General features: G+C 31.2%; 10 protein-coding genes across 10 annotated transcripts; 6 read left to right on the forward strand and 4 right to left on the reverse strand. All coding sequences in view use genetic code 6, as the record gives it.

The window, feature by feature from the left end:
• Window positions 1-176: 176 nt before the first annotated feature.
• On the forward strand, window positions 177-5,864 carry SS50377_26404 (uncharacterized protein; the record flags this gene model as incomplete). The annotated part of the gene is made up of 1 exon (XM_067910212.1): window positions 177-5,864. The coding sequence occupies one exon, from the start codon at window positions 177-179 to the stop codon at window positions 5,862-5,864; it is 5,688 nt and encodes a 1,895-aa protein (XP_067762968.1).
• A 55-nt stretch (window positions 5,865-5,919) lies between these two features.
• Window positions 5,920-8,574, forward strand: SS50377_26405 (Mismatch repair protein; the record flags this gene model as incomplete). The annotated part of the gene is made up of 1 exon (XM_067910213.1): window positions 5,920-8,574. One exon carries the CDS (start codon window positions 5,920-5,922, stop codon window positions 8,572-8,574), a length of 2,655 nt encoding a protein of 884 aa, XP_067762969.1.
• A 1-nt stretch (window position 8,575) lies between these two features.
• Window positions 8,576-9,085, reverse strand: SS50377_26406 (Transmembrane domain-containing protein; the record flags this gene model as incomplete). The annotated part of the gene is made up of 1 exon (XM_067910214.1): window positions 8,576-9,085. One exon carries the CDS (start codon window positions 9,083-9,085, stop codon window positions 8,576-8,578), a length of 510 nt encoding a protein of 169 aa, XP_067762970.1.
• Window positions 9,086-9,140: 55 nt separating this feature from the next.
• SS50377_26407 (CCR4-NOT transcription complex subunit-containing protein) lies at window positions 9,141-10,841 on the forward strand (the record flags this gene model as incomplete). Its single annotated transcript, XM_067910215.1, has 1 exon — window positions 9,141-10,841. The coding sequence occupies one exon, from the start codon at window positions 9,141-9,143 to the stop codon at window positions 10,839-10,841; it is 1,701 nt and encodes a 566-aa protein (XP_067762971.1).
• Window positions 10,842-10,854: 13 nt separating this feature from the next.
• Window positions 10,855-12,027, reverse strand: SS50377_26408 (uncharacterized protein; the record flags this gene model as incomplete). The annotated part of the gene is made up of 1 exon (XM_067910216.1): window positions 10,855-12,027. The coding sequence occupies one exon, from the start codon at window positions 12,025-12,027 to the stop codon at window positions 10,855-10,857; it is 1,173 nt and encodes a 390-aa protein (XP_067762972.1).
• Window positions 12,028-12,731: 704 nt separating this feature from the next.
• Window positions 12,732-12,959, forward strand: SS50377_26409 (uncharacterized protein; the record flags this gene model as incomplete). Its single annotated transcript, XM_067910217.1, has 1 exon — window positions 12,732-12,959. The coding sequence occupies one exon, from the start codon at window positions 12,732-12,734 to the stop codon at window positions 12,957-12,959; it is 228 nt and encodes a 75-aa protein (XP_067762973.1).
• Window positions 12,960-13,018: 59 nt separating this feature from the next.
• Window positions 13,019-13,483, forward strand: SS50377_26410 (uncharacterized protein; the record flags this gene model as incomplete). The annotated part of the gene is made up of 1 exon (XM_067910218.1): window positions 13,019-13,483. The coding sequence occupies one exon, from the start codon at window positions 13,019-13,021 to the stop codon at window positions 13,481-13,483; it is 465 nt and encodes a 154-aa protein (XP_067762974.1).
• Window positions 13,484-13,521: 38 nt separating this feature from the next.
• On the forward strand, window positions 13,522-13,920 carry SS50377_26411 (EF-hand domain pair-containing protein; the record flags this gene model as incomplete). Its single annotated transcript, XM_067910219.1, has 1 exon — window positions 13,522-13,920. One exon carries the CDS (start codon window positions 13,522-13,524, stop codon window positions 13,918-13,920), a length of 399 nt encoding a protein of 132 aa, XP_067762975.1.
• Window positions 13,921-13,925: 5 nt separating this feature from the next.
• Window positions 13,926-14,294, reverse strand: SS50377_26412 (Dynein-like protein; the record flags this gene model as incomplete). Its single annotated transcript, XM_067910220.1, has 1 exon — window positions 13,926-14,294. One exon carries the CDS (start codon window positions 14,292-14,294, stop codon window positions 13,926-13,928), a length of 369 nt encoding a protein of 122 aa, XP_067762976.1.
• Window positions 14,295-14,538: 244 nt separating this feature from the next.
• SS50377_26413 (Major facilitator superfamily protein) lies at window positions 14,539-16,098 on the reverse strand (the record flags this gene model as incomplete). The annotated part of the gene is made up of 1 exon (XM_067910221.1): window positions 14,539-16,098. The coding sequence occupies one exon, from the start codon at window positions 16,096-16,098 to the stop codon at window positions 14,539-14,541; it is 1,560 nt and encodes a 519-aa protein (XP_067762977.1).
• Between the last annotated feature and the right edge of the window lie 312 nt (window positions 16,099-16,410).

Below are 16,410 nucleotides of genomic sequence, written 5' to 3' on the forward strand. Positions count from 1 at the left end.
TTATATTGAGAGTAACAATAGAAGTACTTACTTTTTTCTATTGCCGACACAAACTATAAAGTAACCTTATGAGATAATTGTAGCTACTGCTCAATGTTCCAAGCTCTTCTAATCTATTACATATATTTTTCATTAACAGTATATTATATGAATATAGAGTACCCATTCCATAATTCATGATCCCGCAAAAGTTCTAGGACTCCGAAAACCTTCGTACACTCACGTTGGCATAGAGAATGAATACATTTTAAACAGTAACTAAGGCAAAACCCCTTGATATACACTAAACCTTGAAAAATTGGTCAAGATAAACCGTTAAAACTTCTTCTTTAACTCAGCGTGTGAAAAATCCTGAATTTGAAATTCCTAAATCTCCTAATCTCTCATATGCAACAGCTGCAAAAAATCCTGAGCAGTCAATTTTATAAAATTACATTTAAAGGCATGAAAGCTAATCTCAACTATTAATTAATAATTTTGTGCACTATTTAGACACACTGATTGTTGCAAGCTACGATGATCTATCTAAAACTAGAGAGGATTTTTAATATTAAATGAGTTCTTTTGAATGCCAGTATCTTAAATACATCGATGATGACTAAATCAAACCAATCAAGCTCATTCTCCAAATGAACTAAATTCGAGATGATACAACAGACTTTTTGAGTTCTATTGTTGATAAAATTAACAGGTAAAATGACCTCCTGATTTCTTCAACAACAACTGAAACCATACATATTGTTGATGAGTTATTTACTAACTCATAAACCGAAGAATAAATAACCAGTCTCTTGTTGATACCATTAGACGATTTTAATGACAAGTAGGTTCGTCTAATCAAGTATCAGCAGGACTTTATCATCTCGTCCCAGGAGCGCGCCCAAATCACGAAAAATGATTTCCTGGCTCGTGCTCAATAAGTTATGAGAAACCGAAGAAAAGTAGCCGCTGAAGTACTAATTCGCGACTTCCGGGACTTCGTAATTCAGTAAAACGAGTGGAACAATATTCTAACGGCCGCTGTCAACGACTGTAACTGCCAGAACCAATAGATCAGTGCCAGTGTTCATGATGCTATGAGTGGTGTGTATGGTGCAAAAAGAGTGGAACTTTTCGCTCTAATTCGTGTATTTTTGCAAGGCCGTCATGAGGCTAGGTACGGAGTTAAAAATTTGTATTCTACATATTCTGAGGTCTACAATGCGCTTTTGGAGGCTCAAAATCGCACTATTGATGCGCTCACACAAATTAATATGCCAGGAACCCAGTACGTAGAGATGATTTTATAGGGCTGGGAAACTCGCTGGAACAAACGTATTGAGCTTCTAAAGTAGTAAAGTGAACTTTAGATGAAAGATAACGGATTTTATGTTGCTGGGATTGTTATAATGTTCAGTTTTATTGAAAAAATTAAATTAGAAAGTCACGCAAATGATATAATAATGCAAAGTTATTTTGATAAGGTTTTAAATTCATTGGAAACTAGGTTTTAACGTGACTTGCAGCGCTATAATGGATGTATCAACACAATTAGTGTGTAATATAAGAAGATATGGAATATAAACGAGGTTTAAAAAATGTCAGAGATAGCTTTAAAACTGATTTAAGCCATGGATTTAGCGTTAAAATAAAGATAAAATTAATTAGAAGTTATGACTGTTAATGAGGACAATATTTTTTCTAAGATAATAACAGACAAGATGTTTGAAGAAGTTTAACTATATATTTAACATCTTGTTGGTACAGATTTTAAATGCGAAAGCTTGGAATGCAAGAAAAGTGTTTAATGGAATAATGGTCGAATGTAAATTAAAGAATTAGATGAGATGATAAACGAAAGAGATTAAGATTTTTCGAAAGAAGGAGCTAGCGAAAAATAAAATTCTATTAAAGAAGATTCCAACTAACCTTAGCGAAGCAGTAGCTCGAAGAAATCAGACGTCAAGAAGGTGGAATAGAAAAAATAGGATCCTAAAAAACCTGTTTAATATTAGTTAAACGAACAAGGACTTTATATGGATTTACCATTATTTGACAATATAGATTAAGCTTAATATATTAAAGATCATGGGTTTTCATTTGGATAGGATAATGTTTCTGCAGAATAAATTGGAGAAGCAATCAAAATATCTATAACTGATCCTAACGAAAAGAAAAAAGAGGTTAAAAAAGGCAAAGATGATGTTGTTATGAATGCTATGCTTAATGCAGAAATAGGATAAACTATTGTTAATGTATAAACATAAAATGGCCAGATATAAATATAACTGAAAATAACAGCTGATATTAGGTTACTAATGCATCTTGCAATTTTAATGTTTATGCAGGAAGAAGGAATAAGAAAAGCTTTTAATTAATCTGTATAAGATTTCCATAAGTAGATTAAACAATGGGAAGTTAGCTATATATCTATATTAAACGAAGTTTCGATGTAAAAACTAAAGGATAGCAAAGATAATTGGATAAAAGAGAAAGCTGCAATAGAAAAGCGCAATAAAAGTAAAAAGAAAGATACTGACGATGAGGAAATCCCCCCAGAACCTTAAGAACCTGATTAAATAGTTGAACTACCTTTAGATGTAATAGAGAAGCTACAGCATACTCGTGTACCATAATAAAAAGAATAGGACACGTAGAATATTTACTTAACTCTAGTGTATCAACTTCTACCTTATGAAGAACTGAAAAAGATACCTTTTGCAGAAAAGTATCAAATTGATATAGATGAAGTAATGTTTGAAACAATTGGTTGCTTAGACTCAACTCCTACAATTACTGCTCCATAGACTAGACAAAACAGTAGGCCTGGTACAGGTACTACTAGTAGAAAAGTATCTGCGCAATAAGACAAGAAGGGGAAACAAAAAGTCGAATAGAAAACGGATTAAATAATATTACCAAAACCATATAATATAAAAGAATTTTGGACAGATGCTAGACTTGTTACTCATGGTCAGTCAACAATTTTACAAATGTTAGTAAACTAAGTAGTTTCTGTTGAGCTTGCCTAGATTTTAGAAAAGTCATATAAATGTTTATAACATTATAAGCGCGAAGGTAATATAATCAGACAAAAATCTTCTTAGGATACATATGGTTTTTTGCTTTAATTATAGAGTCATAAAATGACTTATGTGTAATAAGCTGTTCAATCTATTGAATCATAGTTCGCTATTAGAAATGGTATTTCGTAGCGTTTAATTGAAAAAGTTAACCACTTAGTGTCAAATATTTCAGTTGAGCATCTACAATGTGATAGCAGATATGATTAATTATTACCAATATGTTAAAGAATATTCCCTGTATAAGAAAATACTTAGGTAATTAAAGAAGAAGTTAAAGGTAAGAAGGATGCTCCAAAGAAAACTGAAAATAATTTTCAATAATAAGCAGACTCTATGCTTATTAAGAATAACATTGCTTAATATGTTTAACTTATTTCTAATGTCTAAACAGGGTAGGTAGAAAGTGTTTATTTTTAAGATTCATTAGGATAATCGATTCCTTTATTAAGAGCTACCTAAAAAGAATTTGAGACGATATTTTTACCTTTGGTTGTTAAAGAATTAAAAAATTCTCCTTAATAAGTTCATAGAATTATTTTAAAATAATTAAATGCATATGTATATGCTATAAATAATAAATTAGAAACATAAATTATTCCATAAGTTATGAGATAGATACTTATGATGTAAAGATAATTAGACAAGGAATTATAAGAAATTTCACAATGGGGTAGTGATAATGAAGTTTCTTGTGACTTTAGTTTTGCAGACCAAACTGTTGCATTTCTTCTTAATTCTTACAATATCCCATAAAAATTGGTCATCGTTGAAAATTCTAAAGCTACATCACACCCAACGCTAAATATTACAATATCATTAATTCAATAATTAGATATGATGAAATAGGACATTGAATCTAAGTTTTCATAGGATATTTATTTAATCAAACGAGTTATAACATCGTTATCTAAAGTTATAGAAACATGCAATACATAATAGATTTAATAACATAATAAATAAGTATTAGTCTAAAGAGAGACTAGTAAATTATAGGCTTTGATAACCGGTCGTTTCACATCACTAGATGCGTAACTTGATAATATTAAGGCAAACATTAAAAATGGAGAAAAATTATTTGCTCTGTAATATTTACATGAAGATATGAAATAGTCCAAATCTGTACTACAAAGTCTTACTATGAAAAATAATTCTAGATCAAAAAGCTCTATTAGTTCATAGAAATAGCTAACATTTGTTAATGATTAATAAATTTTGAGTAAGTCAGCTTAGTTTGTATAAAATAGTCTAAATTTAGAATTTATCTACTACTTACTTTCTTATGAAAGACAACTTACAGAAGTTGTTTATTTGAAATCTTCTAACTACACATTAGCATTAGAGTAATATTAGTAGAGATAGAAGGCATTTAATTCGTATTTCGGATTGTTTTCATCACTAGTTACTATGATTGATAAGTTATTTGTGAATAAGGACAAAATGGAATTTCAATAAATTTTAGATTTATGTAGTAATACCAACTAGTTTATTGGTTCGAATAAATATGAAACAAAAAACAAAATATATGTAAATAACGACACAGTAGATATTGGAACCTAATTTGCTTCAGAGTATAATTAGTTAATTGCTAAATTTCCAGGAATTATTATTTAAAAGGACAATATTCGTGAAAAATGTGTTACTGAATAAGACTGGGTTAATTACTATATCAATAAGATGGTTGATAGATTGGATAAAAGTTTTAGTGATCTTCGTATCAAATGCTAATCTATTGTTGCTTAAAGAGATAGTACTATGCAAATAATACTAAACAATTATAGATAGTATAGTTAAAAATTAATAATTTAATTATTTACATAATAAAGATCATCAAGCGTTTTGTAATCTTAAAAGTTTAAAGAAGAGTTCTTAAAGCATTTTAATGGTTTGTATGATAAAGTTAGACCAGTTTTAAAATCATTACCTGAGAAGAAAGCATAACTTTTAGAATAAGGTCTATAATTTTATAATAGTATGAAAGTTCAGCTTTCACAATATGCAGAATATCAAGACTAAGAATTTTCACTTTAGATTTAATTCTTATTATTATCAGTTTTGGTTCCTCATCTGCTTTTTTCATTATATCCATCAATACCAAACTCATCATCAGTGTCATTATAAATATCAACATTGATAGATATCTTCACGAAAGATGATACAGTTCCTGTAAAAGAAGCAAAAGTTAAAACTCCGGTCGCAGAAACCCGTAAGCTGGTTCTTTTATAAGAGATTGATTAGATATAACCATCGTCAGATGAGGTTTTTGCGAGTTAATATGTTAAATGTGTTAAGTGTCTCACCTAAAATCTGAATTCGAAGTAAATTATATTTGATATTTCTAAAATTGATTAAAAAGTACTGCTTTCTGCACAAAATAATCCTAAACCATAGTTAATGCAGCCTTTTGCAAAAGCACAATTAATACCTGTTGCTGATGCAGAATCATTAGAAATATATAGATAAAATGAGTCACGTCCAGCAAGTAAATTAGGTGAAAAACCTCCTGCAAAAGGGGCTCCTATTTTAGGAAAATAACCTGTGTTAATTAACTTTAATATTGCGTTGTAAAATCTTGTATTGGCTGATGATGAAAAATCCATGAAATTTGGAATTAATGTTTCAGTTCCTGTTTCTAATGATAAGCTGAGCGTTGAGTATGGATCTAATATTGCTAACGCATGTTATTAAACTATTGATGGATGTTGTAGCGATACTAGTACAGTCAAAAATGCATTTGAAGAGGTTAATAAAGTAATTGAACAAGTATGGATAGAGTTTTAAGAAGCATTAACTTCAATCTGATTCTGATAATTTCATTGCTCATTTAATATTATAATTATTTATCCATTCCAAATTAATGCCACCAATTCAGAAAAGTATAATGGACTTCTTAAAACCAAAAACTTACACATAATCATAAGAAATTACTATTAAAAAAGAAGAGAAACAAATACCTAAGACACCTGTTCTAAAACCAATCAATCCAAAAGCTTCAGTTGGAATATTAAAAACACCTTCGCCAAAGCCTATTCATATAGCTCCAGCATATTCTCCTTCTAATTAATCTCCGTAAAATTCTATTGATGTGTCTCGGTTCTATTCTCCATCACCAATAGCCTAGGATGCAGATCCAATATTATTCAAACCTACCAAAGAAACGCCAATGTTGAAGTAATATAATTACATCAGAAATCAACTTGAAATTGATACTGCTCTATTTTTACAAAATGGTGCATTCTACGAACTATATGAACAAGATGCTAGCTTTGGAGGTCAGTTTCTATAGCTAAAAGTCGTATAAAAACATGAAAATATGGTAATGTCAGGGGTTCCTATGGTATAAGGTGATTTCTTCATAAAAAGGTCTCTTTAACTCAATCGACGTATCTGTGTGGCCCTCTAGTTCGAATAATAGGACCCAAGATTCAAAATATAAAAACGTGAAATTTCTTATCTTTTAAGTCCAGGGTTAATATAAGATCCTGATTTTTTGTCATCTAGTGCGTATGGTTTATTATTTTTAGATACTAATAGTGCTATTTTTATAGACCTTATAAAGTAATCTTTTAGTCATTTTGAAATTCCAGAAGATGAAGATTTATAATAACTATTAATTTTAATTTAGCCTGCAGAAGTATTGACAAGTGATATATAAAAAGCATAGATTGCAAAAATTTATGTGAGCTGTGTAACGTACTATCCCGAAAGTTATTTTGAAAAGTTAGTTAACGAAGGAAAATTTTCACATTTTCCAAAAATTTTAAATCAATACTTAAGTTATATGAGAGTCGGTAAACTGAATTAAATGGAGTTTTAATAAGATGATATAACGAAAAATGTATTTTTACCATCGTCAACAATTTATTCACTTAATTTGGAATGTAAAACTGGATACTCTCTTCTCAAAACTATAAATTTCACATAAACAAAATAAGGGTTTTAAATGCTTAGAAAGTAGGTTTTAAGGCCGTTTTTCATGAAAGAAGATATATGTTAATATCAAAAACTAATCTAAAGCTTTGCATCAGTTTCACTCGAACAATTAAAGCAAATTCAAAAATAGTTGAAATAATGTATTGATTATGAAAAATATACTCATTATATCATCAAATAAGCAGAAAATGTAAAATTTCCAATCAATTAATTTCAGGTACTAATCGTCTCTTTCTAAAAGGGAATTAACGTGTTGAATCAGCTTTTAACTGAGCAATTTTACACCGTTTTTATCGATAGGGTAAATGTTGCATCCATTCAACAAATTGTTGATTAGTTCAACTAAAACTTCTAAATAATAAACAAAGAACTACACTTGCACGATTCAAACTCTAATTTTCAATAGCAAAAACAAAAATCCGACGAGTTCTAAAACACTCTACTGTCATATTTGCGGGAATTAAAGCTTTCTTATGTGACATAACCAATCCTCGCCAAATCGCTCTCCTCAAAAGATTCCAGGAACTTCTTAGGTTTTACGCCAGCCCCTAACCAGTTTCTAGTTGTAGGCCGCGACCTACTTTCAACCGACCAGCTGCTGTCAGCCTTCAAGGGAAAACACTCATTAACCTACATTGCCTCCACCCAAACCGTCCACAAATTCGCATTTCCTGAAATTTTCTAAAAAGAAGTGGAAAATCAAATTCAAAGTCAAAACTGTATGCTCAAAACCTCAATTTCTGAATTTTTGAGCTACCTCAAAATCGACCAAATAGCCCAATTTTCGGCCCAAATCGCCCTATTCGATTTTGCGATTTCCCTCGCGATCCTGCCTCTCAAGCACGCGAATTTCCCCTGGTGTTTCCCGCAGATACAGACCGCCAGCGCCTCAAAACTCAGCTTCCGGAACGCGGTCCACCCGATCGCTTTCAGCACGCAAACCGCCTGGCAAAAGCAGTCGTTTTCCGCTTCAAAACCTGCGATTCTGACGGGCGCCAACACGTCCGGCAAGTCGACCGTCCTGCGGCTCATCGGAACGCTCGCGATTTTGGCGCAAATCGGCGCGCCGGTGCCCGCCGAAGAGGCCGTTTTGGTGCCGTTTTCAGCCGTTTTGGCGCGCGTTGGAGGCAGCAAAAGCGCGAATTCGACCTTCGCGGCGGAGTGCCTAGAGACCAGTTTCCTCACGAATAGTATGACGGGCCGAAGCCTGGTGCTGATCGACGAAATCGGCCGCGGGACTGAGAGCTCTGAAGGGGACGCGCTGGGGCAGGGCGTCTGCGTTGAAATACAAAAAATGGGTGTATGCGGAATCGTCGCGACGCACTCGGCACCCGTTAAAGCGCTAGCGGCAGTTCTGGGCATTTCGCTGATCAATATGACCAGTTTTGTATAGAATTCGAGTGTTGTGAACAAGTACGAAATCGACGAAAGCGGAGAGGGGAAGAGCTACGGTATCGAGGTCGCGCGGGGGATGGGCATCCAGGAAAGCGTTATTGAGGAAGCCGAAAAATTGCGCGACTAAATGGAAAAGCAGAGAAAAATAAAACTTTTCTTAAAGCTTTAAGAGCTGTGCGTGTGATTCAGAATATTTTTAACTGTGTAGCGAACCAAATTGTAGCTAAAAATGTGAAAATATATGCTAAAACGGACCCTAAGAATGCTGAGTAGAGTTCACCAACGCCAAAGTCAATTCCTGCAAAAGTGATCAGAATTAGCGTTATTGATGTTATTAGAATGCTTCGTAAGAGGTTGATTGTGATGAAGATGTTATCACCTAGCTTACGTCGAATTCGGATTGAAACAATGGAATAAAGGATCAAAATTAGCTAAAATAATATTACTATTATAACTAGGCAAATAATAATTGAGTATTTTGGGAGAAGTTTTGGTTTTTCTAGTTATAAATCGAAATAGGCTAATAAAAATAATGCAACTATATTAAGGAGTATATCTGAGCGAGTAGATACCAAATTTTCATATTAAATTGCTCTGGATCGGAGATATGCTTTTTGAGAGGTGTCCATTATTACTACAATAATCTACAAATGGATATTATATACTTATATACTAAATACTACTCTACTGTACATATTAATATTAAATATATAATATTAATCTAATTCCCGTTCCGATTATTGTTTGAATATGTCAAAATCAAAAAATAAACGTTAATAAAATTCAGAAATAGATAGAGTATTACGCTAGATTGATGAAGGACTAGATGAATTTGAGTCTATGTGGGGGGAATTTTCTGTGAACTCTAAGCAAGAATAGCAATTGAGATCTCAATTATAAAAGTTGTAGAAACTTAGATCATAAGTTAGAGTATGGTTAGATGATCCGACATTAAAAGAATACCATACTAAACTATCGAATGCTAGGGTGTTAATTGAAGCAGAGATGAGACGATTTAAAGTTTCCGAAAAATCAATCCGATCTAAAGGTGGAGATGAAGATTACTGCACAGGGCCTAGAGCTGCTGCTATTGCATGGGCAGATCATTGTTGCACTAAATTATAGGTAGAAATTACAAAGCTCGAGGATGAAGGTGGAAAAAAATAAAAACGTTAGCGAGAATAATAGGCTGGCACATATAAAGATCATTTAAATATACTTCAATAGATTAGATAAGGTTTAGAAGAATCTATTATTGAAGCAGAAGATGTTGATAACTTCAAAGACCTAGTGGACGAGTTTATAGAATCTATTTCTTCTGGATATTAGGATTTAGATTTTGAAATTTATGATGATATTATTTCTATTATTGAATAAGGGGGGCATGAATCTGAATCTTCGGAATAAGATATAGTTAACAACTCATAACCGAAAATTTTAATGACAAGCTCTTAAACTGAAACTCTAGTTTAATAACCTGCTCCAATCTCAATATTATCTCCAAAACTATTAATTTCTCCCCCAGCAACTATTTCTCCCACAGAATCCTCGAGTATTTAATAAAAACTATACATAGGGCCACCAAAATAAGTAATAGCTGCTCCTCACTAGTCAACAGAATCAATTTCGCCACCAGAGTATTATAAACCACCTTAAATATAGACAAAGTTATCAATTGAGCCTCCACCTTAGAAATTATTATAACCAGAACCATTAAAAATGTAGACTATATCTCAACCTGTACAATTAACTAAAAAATCATTTGCAGTTAATGCTACTACACAACAAAATTTAACAAATATTATTCCTGGTGAGTACTTAACAGGCGTGGAGATAATGGAAAAATGGACTAATAATGAGTCATGTGGATTAATTGGTAATCTCTCAACGGAATAGCTATTACTGATTTAGGAAAATTAGCTTTATAGCAGTAGTACAAGAAATCATTACTTATAGTATTAATTAGAGATGAATAAAAGAAGCTTATAAATTAATATGAGCTAAAAAATGAGAGATTTGGATAATTAAATTTAACCTAGATTATATTAAAATTAAGAAACATAATTATCTAACCCAGAATTAAATTAAAGACTAGAAAAAGCCAAAAAATTATTATTAAAGGATCCTCTTGGTTCTTAAGCACTTAAAGTACCTTAGGTCATGAAATTATCAACACCAGGAGAGTCAGTTACTTAAGAAACTTGCCTTAAATTAGAGACAAAAATATTTGATTAGATACCTGCTGAAGTTGCTTTCTATGCAGCCTCTAGTAAAAATAAATCTAGAGATCAATATCTAGCTGGTTTGAGCTTGAAGAATCGTGGATGGCATTTTTCACCAATAGTAGGTCGTTGGGTTAAGAAGGATGCAGGAAAACTTTAATTTTACGAGTTTGGTGAAGGAATTAGAGAAGTTGAAGAAGGTTTAGATGGAATGTTTGATATTATGTGAATTAATATTGCAGTCACTCATAAAGTTTTACGTGAATATTTTCCAAAAACTCGCAATCAAATTCATATTCCAACTAAATCAACTTCTCCACTATAGATTATAGTTAAAAATTAACTATATTGTCTTCACATATTTCAAACTAATTTATTTGCATAACCTATTCGTAAACCGCCTAGTTATACACAACGTCTAAGTCCATAATCCACTATACAGTATACAGTAAATTTCCAAACTCATACGAATCAGTTTGCCAATGTACTTTTTAAATTAATGCCATATAGCTCTCCCGTAAATCAATCTACTATTCACAAAGTTATTAGACTAATTTATATACTTTCCAGGCGATCGAACTGTCTATAACCCTTTTTAGCCACAGGTCTAACTGTTATGCTTTAAAATTATTTATTTAATTCTTACCTACAAGAGTTTAAAGTAACACTATCAGAGCAGCTTGGAATCGCTTGTTTAATATTTCTTCAGGAACAAAAAACTACATGCAAATCTGGCTTACCATTGAAACATGGCTATCACCCAAATATCTTATGAATTCTGAAAGGTAAATGACGGTGTTACGCTTGAATGTTAACGAAGATCTTGCAGATAGCTCCGTTTCCAGCTTCATACAGAAGCCGTCAACATCATATGAAAAATCCTTTGAAAACAGAAACCTAGCAATAGCAAAATGCTCCTCGTAGACACATGGTATGAACAAAATATCCTAGATTTTTTGCTCAGTCAACAGAGCACATCTGAAATCAAATGGCGAATCCCAACCTATATTTTTGATTATTTTCAGAAGCTTTCGCTGAATCACTGTAGAAGATGATAAATAGCATATTTTAATAGCTTTTACCAAATTAGAAAGTTCTTATGGCATGATTTCATAAAAATTCTTAGCAAACGAAAAACGTAGAAGAGCCCAGGTTGTTTCTTCCAAATGGAGATTTGCAAGTATATGTGGATAAAGAAGCAAAAACTATGAATCTGAGACGTTTTCAGCGTTTAGCCTGATGTTGTCCCAGTCAAATTGATCCAGATACTGTCTTACTTGATCTACGCTTGCCTGATTATATTTAGGTAATTTAAGTTGATTAATTTGTTGTGTAGATGATTCTTCTTCAATTTCCAGGACCTATTTTTACTTATTCAGATACATCTGTCTAGACATTTACTTGTAATTAAACATATTATTATATGTTAAATAATATTACTAGTTTAATGGAATTCAAAATTAATTTTAATCTCGAAAAAAATTTACTGAACGTGATCCATAATTAATAGTAATATAATATATTATTTGTATAAGAATAGTAATTGTTACATACGTTTTAATAATAATAAGTTCAGCTAAGTGAATAAAAATTACAACTCTTATCCTCAATAATGATAAGGAACGAACGGGTTAGATAGCTTCAAAAGCTCAATTAATAAGGCTCTAATTAACATTATGATACAATAGTATATTTAAATAGTCTTAAATATATGAATAGTGATCTTAAGAGCTTTAAAAACAAACTTATGACAACTTAAAATAAAGATAAATTTTTAAATTTATTAAAACATTATAATTCTCAATATAAGGCAAATATTACGTTTTCCGATCATGGTTAAGAAATTATTATGGAAGAAGGCGATAACATAGAACCGATGTTGTAAACAGAAATTTTTCCTCCTGATCACCCGATCATTTACTATAAATAATAAATTTCCAATTTAAATAAATAAATTCTCATTCTATAGTCGCCTAAAAATGAAATTCTGTCTATATTCGCGTCTAAACTTGAGAATCTATAATAGGAACTGAAATTAAAAAACTAGAATATTAATGAATTAAAAAATACTATTTAGGCCATAAGTGCTAAGAAAAAATTAAATATTGATTAAATAATAATGGATAATGAATAATATAAAACAGAATTATTAGCTTAAACGCAACTAATAAATTCACTAACTGAAAAAATTGACGGTTGTGACTTTTAAATGAAAGAAGCCTAATAAATTTAAGAAACTTTATTGCAAAAGGAAATAGTATAAAATTCAAGTATTCTTGAAAAACTTCTAAAGAAGTAAAATGCTGATCTATCTAAGTAAACTTCAGAGGAAAAATTAAACTAGTGAGATATAATTCTAATTTGTGTAGATAAATATAACTTATTAATATATTATAGTATTTTTGAATGAAGTTTAGAAACATGGTATAAGATTCTTATAAAAGAGCTCAGTTAAATAGTAGGAAAATATTATTCTAAGATTCATAAAAAGAATAGATAAAGAAGTCAGTAGTCAATCAATAATCATCTGAAATTATGAATTAAAATAATTCATCTTAGGATTTGAAATATGAATCCTTGCTATATTCTTTCTAAAGATCTGATGAAATAGTAGATACTTATAAACCTGGTTTGATATTATCATAGATTATTTAACAGAGAGATGAAATATATAAAAATGAATAAATTAAAGATAGCTAGTTTACATAGCAAATAAAATATGAACATGTAAAAGAGATGTAATCGATGCGAAAATCGAGAGTAATATATTCACGTCCATAATCGAGTTCTACTATTATATAAAAGCATCACGTCGCTCTTAACTTTAATGATATCGAACTAGAAGATATTTTGTTTATTGAAGAAAAGTGAGTATTATACTATATTATTATATATCTATATTTTATCTAATGGAAGAAAAAGCCTTAACTGTATTTAAAAAGCATTGCAACGAATATCTTATTACAGAAACTACAAAATTGCCATTATTACTGTAAGAACTGGGAATTTCTCCTAAGCTCGCTCACTATTTTACTGCTCATATCAAAACTGAATTAATGACGATTTCATAATTCATTACAATAATCAAAAAAATGGAATCCCTTCAAGATTAGATTGAGAAATTTCTCGACAAATTCGGCACTGACAAAACAATAACTTTGCAAGATTTAGTCTCTATTTTGGAGAAAAAGGGCGAAAAATTTTCTCTTTCGGAAGTGCAAAAATTTTTCAATGAGAGCGATATGGACAAGGATGGCGTTGTGGGCTTGCAAGACCTTTTGAAAATTATCCAGCCGAGTGAAAAATGAGCAAATCACTGTGCCCTGAAGTCCTCTTCCTTCTTAAACTGTCCTACTCTGACCCTGGACGCTGCAACCGGAACTGAGCCAACTGTTTCCTCGTAAAATCTTCTGTCCTTTGGTGTGATATAATCCCACTTTTCCTCCTCAAATTGCAGGCCGTCTTTGAAGAAAACTTGGTATTCCATCAGTTCCCCATTGTGCCATTTCCCGACAATTTTGCCTTCCGGAAACTCAAGTTGGCCGTCACCGTGAAATTTTCCTGACTAAAATGACCCAATATATGTAGTTCCGTCTCCAATTTTCATTACTCCCTCGCCATCTGGTTCATTAGTAGCAATTCCGCCAGAATAGTCAATTTAGTTCAAGTTTAAATATTCCATGGCGGAAAGAATTTTATATATCTATTAAGATATAATAATGAATAATTGTTATAAAATTATAAAGGCAATAGAAAGATTTTTTTAGGCATTGAGAAGAATAGATGCAAATCGATAAGTTGACTAAAAAATTTAACTTTTGATGTTTAGATAGTGAATGCTAGAAATATCGAGACTAATTATGAAAAAAGTATCTTATTTTAGCAACGGTAATTGCAAATTGAATATTTTAAAAAATTAATTCATCTCAAAATTGCATCCCGCTGAACAATTTAATAAACTTACCTTCTGACTAAGTAGATGTTTATTAAAACTAATCTAGTTCGATAATTTCGGTATCTCCCATCAAATTTTCATTAAAAGTACTTGTCTTATGAACATCGCGTTCTGTAAATCCTTTAGTACCTCGTTCAAACCGGAAAACACCCATAAAGAAAGTTATACTTACTACACCTATTCCCAAAAATGCAGAAAACATGTAAACCCAAAAAACTGATTTGGCGCTTAATGTGCCTTTTCCTGAATTGTCTCCATAAAAAAGATTGTTTACTAATACCGCTATTGATACACCTATAGAATGTCCAGTATTGGTTACAATTTAATTAAAGACACCAATTTAATTAGCATATTTTGGTGGAGATGCTGAAAAATTATAATTGGTTAGACAAATTGTTGTAGCAACAAACAATCCCATACCAATAAAATTTAGTATTCCGTATAGTGGTATATTTAAAAAATATCTAACATGAAGCCCATTAAATAGTAATACAACTATATATACTGAATAAATTATTAAAATAGATCGCTTGGTAATAAGTTTTTTGAACATCAAATTACCAATAGGAGAAAAGACAAATGAGCCACATCCAGCTACAGCTATAACAATACCTGATATTGCTGGAGTCAAATTTACTAACCGCATTTACACATATGGCATATAAAATTTCTCACAGAAAGATATAGTATTGTTAAGTAGAATTAAAAGTTCCACCAAAATTGTTGATTTATTGAATACCTCTAGTGCAAAAATAGGATTTTTAGACCATTTTTTATTGTAAACAAAGAAAAATATAATAATTCCAATTGATAATACCAATAATATTGAGCTAGCATAATAAGGAATAAATTGATCAGATAAACCCGTTAAAGACAATATTAATAATGATAATCCAATGGAAAGCTAAATTACTCCAATAAAATCTATTTTTGCGTGTCGAGTTGGTACTTTATAAGGCAGAGTACTTACTTAAGCAATAACATAAATAATCGCGACACATCCAGTTATAACGAACATATAACGCCAACTGGATGCTTATGCTACCACTCCAGCTACAGATGCTGAAAAAATCATACCGACTGGTACCATGATACTGATTATAGCAATTGCAGTTGGGAGTTTATTAGGCTAAATAAGTATATATGCTAAAGGTGTTGAAGATGGCAATACTAAACCTAGTCCAATAGAAGCTCCCAATCTTAAACTTAGTACACCGGCAAAAGATGTTTCCAGCTATGGAATTAAGAACATGATATTACAAATTGCAAACAAAATAGTACCTATAGTAAAGACAATTGGTGTTCCAAATTTATCCGCAAGTTTTCCAGTCATCGTAGCTGTAATAACTACCGTTAGTAATTCAATATTAATAATCCATGAGGCTATTGCAGTGGTAATTCCCAAAGAGGCAGCGATTAGGGGCAAATTATTATTAACATGTGCAGATGATAATGCATATAGAAATTAAGCGGGGGCAGTAATCATTGCAGTCTTCCATCCGACAGTTTTCCGTAATTCATATCTTCCCATTTGATTTATTACAGATATACTTAAGTTTAATATATAATTAATTAAATAGTCTCTAATAGAGTTTTAAGAAAATACGATTATTATATAAAATAGTTAGAATATTATTAAATGATTATAAAACCACTCGGACCTAAGTTAATTTTTGATACAGAATTTTATGATTAGGAGGTTTATAACTCCTTATAAATTACCCAAAGTAGAGATTAAAATAATTATTTAACACCAAAATAGATTTCTACATTAAAGTTGCTTGAAGTTTTTCTAAATCCCAACGAGATTAAATATATGAGGAAATAAAATATGGATTTTTGT

Source organism: Spironucleus salmonicida, chromosome 6 (genome assembly GCF_000497125.1).
Source record: "Spironucleus salmonicida strain ATCC 50377 chromosome 6, whole genome shotgun sequence".
NCBI classification, from domain to species: Eukaryota; Fornicata; order Diplomonadida; family Hexamitidae; genus Spironucleus; species Spironucleus salmonicida.